This window comes from Esox lucius, chromosome 17 (genome assembly GCF_011004845.1).
Source record: "Esox lucius isolate fEsoLuc1 chromosome 17, fEsoLuc1.pri, whole genome shotgun sequence".
Lineage (NCBI taxonomy): Eukaryota > Metazoa > Chordata > Actinopteri > Esociformes > Esocidae > Esox > Esox lucius.
This window is the reverse complement of record NC_047585.1, coordinates 36,440,136-36,453,027: the sequence shown is the minus strand read 5'-3', so window position 1 is coordinate 36,453,027 and position 12,892 is coordinate 36,440,136. Positions and strand designations below refer to the sequence as shown.

The 12,892-nt window shown below is 43.0% G+C and overlaps 1 protein-coding gene across 2 annotated transcripts; it reads right to left on the bottom strand.

The window, feature by feature from the left end:
• Nucleotides 1–210: 210 nt before the first annotated feature.
• def6b (DEF6 guanine nucleotide exchange factor b) lies at nucleotides 211–12,354 on the bottom strand. Of its 2 annotated transcripts, XM_010880920.3 has the most exons (13): nucleotides 12,257–12,346; nucleotides 11,671–11,910; nucleotides 9,433–9,573; nucleotides 9,171–9,353; nucleotides 8,826–9,053; nucleotides 8,561–8,707; nucleotides 5,899–6,007; nucleotides 5,499–5,686; nucleotides 5,013–5,123; nucleotides 4,570–4,736; nucleotides 2,201–2,399; nucleotides 954–1,044; nucleotides 211–833 (listed from the first exon to the last, which is right to left on the bottom strand). In XM_010880920.3, the coding sequence occupies exons 2-13, from the start codon at nucleotides 11,764–11,766 to the stop codon at nucleotides 622–624; spliced, it is 1,872 nt and encodes a 623-aa protein (XP_010879222.1). In that variant the 5' UTR covers nucleotides 11,767–11,910; nucleotides 12,257–12,346; the 3' UTR covers nucleotides 211–621. The 2 variants fall into 2 exon arrangements, with proteins under 2 accessions (XP_010879222.1, XP_010879223.1); XM_010880921.3 differs by lacking the exon at nucleotides 11,671–11,910 and having other exon boundaries at nucleotides 12,257–12,354.
• Nucleotides 12,355–12,892: the final 538 nt, after the last annotated feature.

Here is a 12,892-nt window from a genome sequence, read left to right as displayed (position 1 = left end):
CAAGCGCTTTCTGTTAAGCTTTCGTCTGCATTGCCTTTTTACCTCTAGGTGTCACTCTTGACCATGTGTGATGTGGAGGTCGAGTACACGTTTTGCAGGATTCTCCATGTCAGCACCATTGTTTGGTGAAAGATAAATGGTATGAAATCTACAATGGACATGACAATAATTAAAACGGACATGACATTAATTATAGTAATAGTTTTCCATTTATTCAGTTTAGGATAATGTAAAATTGGACAAAAAGTCATCGTCAAGGCTGTCCTGAAATTTATTTTGAATCAGGTCGTTTCATTACAAACATTATGAATGACATGGCTACTCTTTTGATTTGGAGTGTTTCTTTTCAGTGAGAGAATGATAGAAAATAGAATTAATCATGGCTTGTGGTTGAAGACTTTCCTCGCATAAAAGCACCAAAAATGATTAGCATTATTTTAGCAACATTTTCCCTGTAATAGTAATTGACAAAGAATTAAAAGGAAAAGAGAGAATAGCAAGAGAAAACTCACATTATCTTTCAGGCAAAAAACTAAACTGGATGTGAACATAAGTAAACTGGAGGTGATGTCTGGTGATTTGATGGTATTTACATTAATGTTGTTAGCTGGTTGTCGAGGATCAGGTACAGTCCATGTCACCATTGGAGGCATGAGAGGGGCGCCTCTCCTCTCTCCCACTGACTATCCCTCCTTCATCTCTATTATTTTCCTCTGTCTTCCCTTGCTCACTCAACCTTTTTTTCTCTCTCTCCTCACTCCTCTGGTGGTACAAATGCAGGCCCGGGTCTCGTAGGGAGGGTACGCGCACCGTCGGCAGCGAGGACCTTCGTTCTGGGGAATCGGGGGAGGGGGGGGATCGAAAAACGAAAGGAGAGCGAAAGACAACAATGTATTTGACACAGGTGTCTGGTAATGCTCGGCTTTAAGCACAGTGAATTTTCCCACACTCACCCCCTGGTCCAATAGGATGCATCAGCCTGTTCATCTGTACGTTCCAGTGTTTGACGCTGGTGCTGGCTTGTCTCAGCTTTCTTTGGGCTGTCTGTGACCACAGAGAGGGAGGTTGATGAGAGATGTACAAGAAACAAATGAGAAAGGGAAGGATGGTTGAGAACATGAGAGAGGGATGTGAATGGGGATGAGAGTAAGGGGGGGGGGGGGGGGGGTCAAGTTTACGTGATGTCACATTATGAAGGACGGTGTGGAATTTGTGTAGACACATTGGTTTAAAAAAAAAAAAAATGAAAAAACGATTCTCTGCGACATTATTCAAGCTATAGTCCACCCACTCTAGTAAAAACCACACAGTGGGAGTTGTGGACATGGTTGCGTTACAAACTGACACAAACAGAGCAACTACTGCTCATTATTGGTGTCACTGGTGTAATGATGCTGTTAGTGGTAGACAACACATGGGACAGAATACACAAAATGCAGACAAGGTTCACATACAATTATATACAACGAGTGGTGAGCATATGAGACACGAGTGGTGAGCATATGAGACACGAGTGGTGCGCATATGAGACACGAGTGGTGCGCATATGAGACACGAGTGGTGCGCATATGAGACACGAGTGGTGCGCATATGAGACACGAGTGGTGCGCATATGAGACACGAGTGGTGTGTATGTACCTCAGCTAATGTACAGTCGATGTACATATTAACATATTCAAAGTTTGTCTAGATGCAGGGAGGTGTGAAAGGTTTTAGGAGCAGAATAGTGCAGCGGTTTAGTTAACAATTAAACGTTTGCGATTGGCTCTGTTGAGCCTCTGTGGGACAACTGGGCAGAAGCTCAGAGCCTCCTAAAGTTCTGCATGTGCGTGAACTTCTCTACTTAGACACATGCATGCTTCTTGTAAAAAAGGTCAGCATCGAGCTCCGACATCAGTCTACATTCACATCGACTCTGAACAAATCTTTGCCGTCATGCATCTTTTGCCCCTGGTACTTTCAACTCCCACACATTATACATGTTCCATGAGCTTTCGCAGAAGAAGCGCTTGTGCAACAGAGGTCATTAACCAGACATGGGCTGGCCTTAATGTTAAGTAGCTATTATATAGTCACTGTCTCTAGATAGTCTTTCCCTTGCAGGCCCAGCATGGAAAAGTAAGCATGATCTGTAAAATGTTTCTGAATTAAAAGTTGAATTTAGCCTACATTGGTTTGGTACATAATTCACTGCACTCACTGCAATGTCCTGGTCCATTCTATGCCGGTTGGCTCGGACCTTCTCCAGCTGGTGTTGGGCCTCCTCCAAAGCCTGGGACTTGGTTTCCATCTCCTGTCTAAGCTCCAGCTTCTCTTTTTGGGTCTTCTGGATGTATTGCTCCTGTTCCTCCTGGAGGGCAAGCAGGGCTTTCATCTTCTCCTCCTCCTCAACCAGTAGCCTTGAGATCAGGAGTGAGAAGGACAGTTACACTTATGCAGGGTTCCAACCACACTTCAAACCTTATCGAGGAAAAGTATGGGTCTAAAAACCATTTTATTTAATGTGTATTCTAAAACTACAGTTTGTGTCCCGATTTCCTTTCCTCGTGGTATGGAATTTATAAGTTAATTATTAGGGATGATCAGAGAGCATATAGTGGATTGCATTTTAAAGTCCAGTCCATGAGCAGAGTTATGACAATGTCATCATCTATTGACAAATCACAGTGCAGAGTTATGACAATGTCATTACGAAGGGACCAATCATATAGCAGGATTATGATTCATTTTGAAGGATCAGTCAGAGAGGGGAGTTATTATTGTGTTTTCAAGGACAAACCAGAGAGCGGGGTAATGACAATGTCAATATGAAATAACCAATCACATAGCAGGGTTAGGATGGAGCCCATATGAAGGGACCATTCAGAGAGATTATTTTAGTATGATTAGACCAATCAGAGAGCAGGATTATAGAACAGTCATGAGCTTTTCTGAGCAGTCAAAATAATATGTTCACACTGTGTGATGTTAATTTCCTGAGAAATGAGACTAAACCACAATGAAGTACAATGAAGATATGGCAGGAAATGGTAGGTGTCTCTCTGAGAACATGTCTTCTGACAAAATCCGTTGAGAGTGTGTGTGTGTGTGTTAGATGAACATAACAGGTAAGTAAAAAAAATAAAAATCACTTCAGTTGATCTATAAATAATTTCAGTCATCTATAAAAACAAAACACTGTCTCTAGATAATACATTGGTTTCAATGAAACCACTTCCAGGTTGAAGTGATCAGTTCTGAAGGGACCTGGTCCGTTTAAAGAGAGACTTTGTGGCGACAGACTGACAACAACGGAAACCGATACGGAGCCATAAGCTGTGGCAGAAACCTCCCCCTGATGTATACTGTTCGCATGCAATAATTGTCTGAAGCCTGCCACCCATCAGTTGATGCTAGGTATTTTCCCTGCTGATTCTCTGCCAGACAGCCAACTGCAGTTTTTGCTTGTTTCAGGGCTGTTTGTCTTTGGTGTCTGAAAGGCATCTTCAACTGGATTCTTATCGGGGGATTGACTTTTCAATTTTTGGGCCCTGTAAAACATACTGGTAGCTATGGCTGTGTGTTAAGGGTCATTATCCTCGCGTCATGATGAAGTGTCCCATCAGGTTACAGAGACATTTAGTTGTGTCTGACCAAAAAAGCTTCCATCTTGCAGTTGCTGTCAGCATTCACTTAATCAATGAAGACAATGCAGACTTATACCGCATACCCATGACATAACACTACCTCCGCCATGTTTCAAAGATGGAATGGTATATATCGGGTCATGGTCAGTTATTTTATCCACATTTTCTCCTTTCCATTAGTCTGGTACAAGATAGGAATAATCTCACACACATAAGTTGAGCCAGATGTGTTCATGCTCTACAGGCTTGCTTGTGGTTAGCATATTGTGGTGTACTGTCTGAAGTTCTGTTGGTATACTCATCTGCGTTTGATAGACTTTAAAACATCTGACACCTTGAGTGTTTCTCCGTCTGTCAGGCTGTTATGTTTTTTTTCAGTGTGATCATTCTTAGGTCTTCTACTTCAGAGGTCTTCTTTAATTCAACAGGTTGTTTGACATTGCTAAGGTCACCAGTGTTTTCTTTCCTCTTTGTAATAACAGGACTACATGTGCTGTAACGTCTTAACGGTTCGTCCGTTATGGATAAAAAACATGCGGGGGAATAACAACAAATACTTGCAGTTTGTCTAAGTTCCTGACATAGCGATGAATTTGTTATTACATGAAATGTACATTACATATGGAAATGTGTTTATTTCAGAGAGTTCTATCAACCTGCCTTAGTGTGGGGAGAGAACTAGATGACTCTGCGCTCACGCGACCTCTGTCCTGTTCATCCTGCGTGAGCGTTATGTGCATTGAGAGACAGTCCAACAATTACTTCGATGATTTATGAATTTAGACAGACCAACCTGTCCAAGTGCAGATATTTGTCGTTATTCTCCTTTGGAAGCTGGCAGTTTGCACTTTGACGCAATAGTCGTTACATGATTTCAAATGAAGTACCGGAATACAACGCAAAGTCACCATTGAATGCTTCTGGAGGTCAATCTGTGTTTTACCTGGCCTGTGCAAGGCGATAGGACTCCTCGTCCTGCCTAGCTCTGATCTCCTGGTGCAGCGCCTCCTCCAGGCGGAGCTGCATGTCCTCCAGCTCCCTGATTCTCCTTCTCTGGCGTTCCGTCTCCACCTCCTTCATAGCCATTTCTACCTGCATGCTAGCCCGAGCCTGGCACACAGAACACAATCATACCATGACGAGGCCATAAAGATAGGGGACAAAAAGAGGAACACAAATCTCAGCTGGGACCTCCTCTCATATTAAGATCCTCCTCTGACCCATTGTTGTCATTTTCTCAACTAGTTAGCTAGTTTTGCAATAAATTGGATTGATAAAAAGATAAGCATATCATTGAATATATATATGCAGGCTCTCATTTAAGCTGCTTTTATCTTACAATCCTCCACTTATCTCCACCAACTCATTTCTCCATACACCCCTCACCTCTTCAGCCAGTTGTAGCTGCTCCTGTAGGGTATTCTGCAGCTCTTCATGTTGCTGCCTCCTTTTCTGCTCCTCCTTTTGCAGAGCTGCCTGAGCCTGCCTCTGGGCCTCCTGAACACAGATTTAAAAAGTATAAACCAGGAGGTAAATCAGATGGTATACCTTGGGCATGACATCCTTTTTATTTCACTGTTTTACAAATTATGTTGGTATCCAGATAGCAATAATGGGATGTATTTTCTAATAGTTGACTCCAGGCACTCTGTGTTGCATCATGACTAAGCATCTCTTAGCCATGGTATATTGGTGATATACTACAGCCCTTAGTGCATTATTGTTTCAATACAGCTATGCAAAGTTCTTTTTTTTTCATAATCTTAGTACTTATGTCTGTCTATCGTTTTGTCTCTTTGTCTCACTTGCTGTGTGACATCAAATTTAATTCTCATCCATACTTGGTAAATTAGTACAACCATAAACACACACCTGCAAGAGCTCCAACTCGACCAGCTGTCGCTCCCTCTCCTCATGGATGAGGTGAAGACGTTGCTCCTCCTCCTCCTTGGCGATGCGCCTCCTCTCTCTCTCCTCCCTCTGCTCCCTGCGTCGCAGCTTTAGGTCCTTATGCAGGGAGTTCTTCCCTTCCACGCACAGGCGGATCGCGGTCTGGATTGCTGCAGGAACAGCTTGTTGAGTATGTGTGAACATTAAGAGAGCTCGTAAGGCCGAGCTAGATAAGACAAAATGCTGGTTTGGCGTATCAAATAATGCAAATAGATTTTAGCTGGTTGAACATCACTCCAAAATAGAGCACTTGTTGTCCGCTCCAGTTTTGTGTTAATAAGGAACAAGGTGTGAATCATGTATAGATGGTATAACCTCTGACCTGTTGTCCACTCCTGTCTCTGTTTGGTGTCGGGGGCACTCATCTCGTAGGTCTTACTTAGAGTCTTCACACAGAACATGCACCTCTTGCCCTCCCTCTCTGGAAGCACCTGTCAAAGCAATGCCACACAAACTATAACTGCATGAAGCATACACACCCCAGGGTTATAATGCATGAATCATACACACCCCAGGGTTATAAAGCATGAATCATACACACCCCAGGGTTATAATGCATGAATCATACACACCCCAGGGTTATAATGCATGAATCATACACACCCCAGGGTTATAATGCATGAATCATACACACCCCAGGGTTATAATGCATGAATCATACACACCCCAGGGTTATAATGCATGAATCATACACACCCCAGGGTTATAAAGCATGAATCATACACACCCCAGGGTTATAAAGCATGAATCATACACACCCCAGGGTTATAATGCATGAATCATACACACCGCAGGGTTATAATGCATGAATCATACACACCCCAGGGTTATAATGCATGAATCATACACACCCCAGGGTTATAATGCATGAATCATACACACCCCAGGGTTATAAAGCATGAATCATACACACCGCAGGGTTATAATACATGAATCATACACACCCCAGAGTTATAAAGCAAGAATCATACACACCCCAGGGTTATAAAGCATGAATCATACACACCCCAGGGTTATAAAGCATGAATCATACACACCCCAGGGTTATAAAGCATGAATCATACACACCCCAGGGTTATAAAGCATGAATCATACACACCGCAGGGTTATAATACATGAATCATACACACCCCAGAGTTATAAAGCAAGAATCATACACACCCCAGGGTTATAATGCATGAATCATACACACCCCAGGGTTATAATGCATGAATCATACACACCCCAGGGTTATAATGCATGAATCATACACACTCCAGGGTTACAACCCTGTTTCCCAAAAAGTTGTGATGCTGTGTAAAATGCAAATGAAAACAGAAGGCAATGATGTGCAAATCATTTACCCCTATATTTTACTGAGAATAGTACAAAGACAACACATCAAATGTTGAAACTGAGCAAAATACATACCCCTTTTGAATTTGATGCCAGCAACATGTTTCAAAAAAGTTGGGACAGGGTCATGTTTACCACTGTGTTGCAACACCTCTTCTTTTAACAATACTCTGTAAGCGTTTGGGAACTTAAGAGAACAATTGCTATAGTTTTGAAAGTTAAATGTATTCACATTCTTGCTTGATGTAGGATTTCAGCTGCTCAACAGTTCGGGGTCTCCTTTGTCGTATTTTTTATTTTATAATGCACCAAATGTTTTCAACAGGGGACAGGTCTGGACTGCAGGCAGACCAGTTAAGCACCCGGACTCTTTTACTATGGAGCCATGCTATTGTAATATGAGCATTGTCTTGCTGAAATAAGCCAGGCCTTCCCTGAAAAAGATGGCATCTGGATGGCAACACATGTTGCTCCAAAGCCTGTATATGTTGTTCAGCATTAATGGTGCCTTCAAAGATGTGCAGGTCACCTATGCCACGTGCACCCCCATACCATCACAGATGCTGGCTTTTGAACTGGGTGCTGATAACAAGCTGGATGGTGTCCATGGTACTCAGAAACAATTTCTAATTTTGACCTCTAGGACAGTTTCCCATTTCACCACAGCCCATCTTAAATAAGCCCAGGCCCAGAGAGGGTGGCAGTGTTTCTGGATCTTGTTTTTATATGGTTTCTCCTCTGCATGATAGAGTTTCAACTTGCATTTGTGGATACAGTGACATACTGTGTTCACAGACAATGGTTCACAGACAAATGGTGTTCCTGAGCCCATGCTGTGATTTCCACTACAGAATCATGTCCGTTTTTAATGGAGTGTCACTTGAGGGCCTGATGTTCATGGCCATCCAATATTGGTTTTCGGTCTTGTCCCTTGTGTACAGAGATTTTCCCCAGATTCTCGGAATCTTTTAATGATATTAGGTACCTTAGATGAAGAGGTTCCCAAACTCTTTGCAATTTTATGTAAATCGTTGCACTATTTGCCCGTGCTGTCTTTCACAGGGTGGTGAACCCCTCCCCCATCGTCACTTCTGATAGTCTCACCCTATGTGGGGTGCTCTTCTATACCCAGTCATGTTACTGACCTGTTGCCATTTAACCTAATTAGTTGTGAGATGTTGAACCAAGTTTTTTGCCTTACACAAGTTTCCTAGTCTTTGGTTGCCCGTCCCAACTTTTCTGAAACATCTTGCTGGCATCAAATTCAATGTGGGCACGTATTTTTCAAGAAACAATAAAATATCTCAGTTTCAATGTTTGATATTTTGCATGATCACTGTCAACAATGGGGTCCTTCCAATTAATTCAACTGTGTTGTCCTATGAACATTTGAAGAACTTCAATTGCATTTTCTTGCCCCCCCCCCCCAACCCCCTTAAAAACCTTTAGAGGGGAGAGACCTCTGATATCCAATGGGTTTTGAGAAAGAGATTACAAGAGAAGACACCAAGAAACAACTGAGGCCCTTTCTCCCTCTGTTAGCCCAGCTCTGTTCTCATTAAAACCATGGCCTGGTTCTAGACACAGTAAATCCTAGACCCATTTCACCTCCATCCATCATATATAAACCCTGATCCAGTGTATTATACCTCCACACAGCAGTTCTGGTCCAGCTCAATGCAGCCTTTGCACTCCTTCTGGTCCTCACTGACATAGTAATGCATTGTGCTGGGCCTGAGGGAAAACCAGCGCTCGTTCCAGTTTCTCCGCAGGTGTCCCTTCTTCCACACATATCCCTGAGGACAAGCATACAGGTCCTCACAAAGTTACACATGAAGAATTATATGAACACGGTAGAGGTATTACACGCACAGTAAAACAAACATTTCTAATGTTCTTTATGTTAATGAGCACCTCTTTTATGATATTGCCTACGATCTCCCTGTAGACCTTCTCAATTGCCATGGTAACAGATTCCTTCTCCACCCCTTTGGTCAGCCTCCCAGTGTTGACAAAGTCCAGGAAGGCCCATACTGTGATGCCACTTTGCTGCACAGCTTCTTTGGAAATCAACTCCTCAATGTCCACACAGCTCAACTCCACACTGATAGCGGAGCAGATTTTCTTCAGGAGGTATTCCACCTGAGAGGGGCCATAGAGAATGAATATAGGAAAATGAAAGGACAGATCGTTAACTGAGACATTTAATGCACAATTTGACAAATCATGTTTATTGTTCATTGTAGGCAGAGAACATACCTCCTCTGGGGCTAGAACCAGGGGATATTTGTCTTCAGACAGGAAGTTAAAAAGACACCAAAGATGGAAGGCATCTCTATCTGACAGAACACCCACATCATTTTTAGGCCTGTAGTTCTTTTTGGCACAAAGAGTCCAACAGAACGAATCTACATTCTCCTTATCAAACGTCCCCTCAACCACCTAGTGTCAGAAAAAGAGAGGATGTTTAGTGGGAGTGTGTGGGTGTGAAAGAGAGACTGTGTGTGTGTCTATATAGTACCTTGTCCAGAATGAATTTGTTGAGGTAGGGCATGTAGCCCTGGTTGGACACCGGCCCGTCATCATCATCTCTGAAGTGGTCCTCTAGAGCCACCGGGTCATGTCGAATGTTTAGCGCAGTGTACAGGTTATGAGACAACACCTACAACATATCAACCCAGTGTACACGTTATGAGACAACCCATACAACATATCAACCCAGTGTTCATGTTGAGACAACCTGTACAACATATCAACCCAGTGGACAGGTTATGAGACAACACCTACAACATATCAACCCAGTGTACAGGTTATGAGACAACCCATACAACATATCAACCCAGTGTTCATGTTGAGACAACCTGTACAACATATCAACCCAGTGTACAGGTTATGAGACAACCCGTACAACATATCAACCCAGTGTACAGGTTATGAGACAACCCATACAACATATCAACCCAGTGTACACGTTATGAGACAACCCATACAACATATCAACCCAGTGTACACGTTATGAGACAACCCATACAACATATCAACCCAGTGTTCATGTTGAGAAAACCCATGCAACATATCAACCCAGTGTTCATGTTATGAGACAACCCATACAACATATCAACCCAGTGTACACGTTATGAGACAACCCATACAACATATCAACCCAGTGTTCATGTTGAGAAAAACCATGCAACATATCAACCCAGTGTTCATGTTGAGACAACCCATACAACATATCAACCCAGTGTTCATGTTGAGACAACCTGTACAACATATCAACCCAGTGTACACGTTGAGACAACCTGTACAACATATCAACCCAGTGTACACGTTGAGACAACCTGTACAACATATCAACCCAGTGTACACGTTGAGACAACCTGTACAACATATCAACCCAGTGTACACGTTGAGACAACCCTTACAACATATCAACCCAGTGTACATGTTGAGACAACCCATACAACATATCAACCCAGTGTACACGTTGAGACAACCCATACAACATATCAACCCAGTGTACACGTTGAGACAACCCATACAACATATCAACCCAGTGTACATGTTATGAGACAACCCTTACAACATATCAACCCAGTGTACACGTTGAGACAACCCATACAACATATCAACCCAGTGTACAGGTTATGAGACAACTCGTACAACATATCAACCCAGTGTACAGGTTATGAGACAACTCGTACAACATATCAACCCAGTGTACACATTATGAGACAAAACCTACAACATATCAACCCAGTGTACAGGTTGAGACAAGTCAAGACAAGGACAGAGTAATCTGCAAAAACTCTTAAAGATTGTCATCCAATGGGAAACATTAGGATTTCCAGGGTTTGGAGCCTCCAGCCAGGGATCCCCAACGTTTTCCCCCTATTTTACATTTGATGCCTACTGACCACCAGGCACCCGGTCATGATCTGGAGCAGAGATGTTGAAACAGAGGTCTACTGACCACATCGTCACAGTGTTGGCTGGGAATCAGAGTCCAAGCCTCTCAGTGTGACTGGGATTAGTCATGATCCTGATCATACACACTATTTCACAGAGCATCACCGGCCTAACACATGACTGACCACACACACACACGTTGTTGTTACATGCTCACTTCTGCTGCTAGTATCCTTTTTACGATTACATTTTACATTTACCCAAACACCAGTGCAATAACACACCACAAGCCAGCCAGGTGACTGAAGGTAGACATATGTTTATCCCAATAACAGATGGCGGACGTCTTCATTTCAGTGGTAGCGGCCCAAACACAATCCCTGGAATGACCCCAGTTACAGTCCTGTGTATGTTATTGTAAATGTAAGGAAGGGGGGTGTACAGCTTGATGGTAAACACAAGGCCTGTGCTGTTATAAAGTGATCAAATGTCAACATCATGAAGTAACCAGTAAGAATACAGAGCAGGAAGCAACCACATCCACAGACACACAACAAGTGAAAGAAATAGCTGAGCTGACAGAGACTGTTTAAAATAAAAGGTTAAATGCAATGACGTTGACCTGACTAAATCAGGTCCATAAACTAAACTAATAACAATAATAATCAATGTCAATATTATTATGACTCTAATGCCAGTGATAACAAAAAGTTTTCCTTAAAAAGGAACATTTGACGAAGAAAACGAATGATGTGTAAAACTATCACACACAAAATTACATCGGAGGTGCAGAGAGACTCACTGGATAACTCCTGCTCTTTGACCCATACATTGACCCATGACCTCTCACCTTTAGCTGGGACTTGGACACCTTCCCGCTTTTCTCCACATCCAAAGAGGTGAAGGCATACCAGATGGACTTCAGCAGTTCAGCTCTCAACTCCATGACTGCCTCCGCTCAGTGTATTTTACTCCTCCTCTGTGTTCGCGTGTATGTGATTGTTTGCTTGTGTACGGCACACAGACCTCTCAGAAAACACCCACATCCTGCCCTTCACTGACAGACCTGCAACTCACTGGTGTCACCTGTCTGTAACCAAGGGAACACTATAATGTCACCCAGGGCAACATTGGGGATAACCATGGCACAGAATTCCACATGCTGTGACTGAGAACAGCTCTTAACCATGGCACAGAATTCCACATGCTGTGACTGAGAACAGCTCTTAACCATGGCACAGAATTCCACATGCTGTGACTGAGAACAGCTCTTAACCATGGCACAGAATTCCACATGCTGTGACTGAGAACAGCTCTTAATCATGGCACACAATTCCACATCCCCTGACTGAGAACAGTTCTAAACAATGGCACACTGGCCACAAACCACACTGCCTCGTGTCTCATTTTGTGATTATAAACTGGGTGGTACAAACCTTGAAGGATGATTGGCTGAACGCCATGGTCTACAAAGCCCAATATTAAGGGTTTTAAACTCTTAACCTACAAGGTCCGGAGCCTGCTGGTTTTTATCTTCTACGTCATCATTAATTGCAGCCACCTGGTGTTCCAGGTCTAAATAACTCACCAATTAAGGGTTGCAAAGAAAAAATGGAGTGGAACTGGCTTCAAGTCCGGAGTTGTGTGTGAGGGCCTAGTAAGGTGTCTATGGCATATAATAGTAATAACTCCCTTTGGGTGTATATGGTCAGTACGCCTACGAACAGACATTAGTCTTGGTATATTAGCCATATAACAGCCCCCCTCAAGGCTTATTGCTTAATCGACCACCAGAGGACAGCAACCGACTGCACTGCAACTGCAGAAACTCAACTGCAGGGAGTGCAGATAACAGGCCATGTTGCTGTGCTTTGGTTCAGGTTTTATTAAAAGTTCATAACTGCGTGTTTGTGTATCTACCACTTCCTGACACATATCTTCACATCTTCTGGCTGTTGGAACACGACCAACCATCAGCCATCCCACCTGACTTGAAATCAACTACAGAGCAGAAAAAACCACAATGCAGCGAGACAACCATCTCCTCAGTCGTTCAGTTAGCTTGGTTTTCT

What these genes read in the sequence shown, in the direction of transcription:
- def6b (XM_010880920.3), bottom strand. Translation starts at nt 11,766, where the DNA reads ATGGAGTTGAGAGCTGAACTGCTGAAGTCCATCTGGTATGCCTTCACC. An exon ending in AGCTACAACTGGCTGAAGAG is followed by an intron (nt 4,737 to 5,012) that starts GTGAGGGGTGTA and finishes TCTGTGTGCCAG; the next exon opens with GCTCGGGCTAGCATGCAGGT. An exon ending in GAATGGACCAGGACATTGCA is followed by an intron (nt 1,045 to 2,200) that starts GTGAGTGCAGTG and finishes CTGTGGTCACAG; the next exon opens with ACAGCCCAAAGAAAGCTGAG.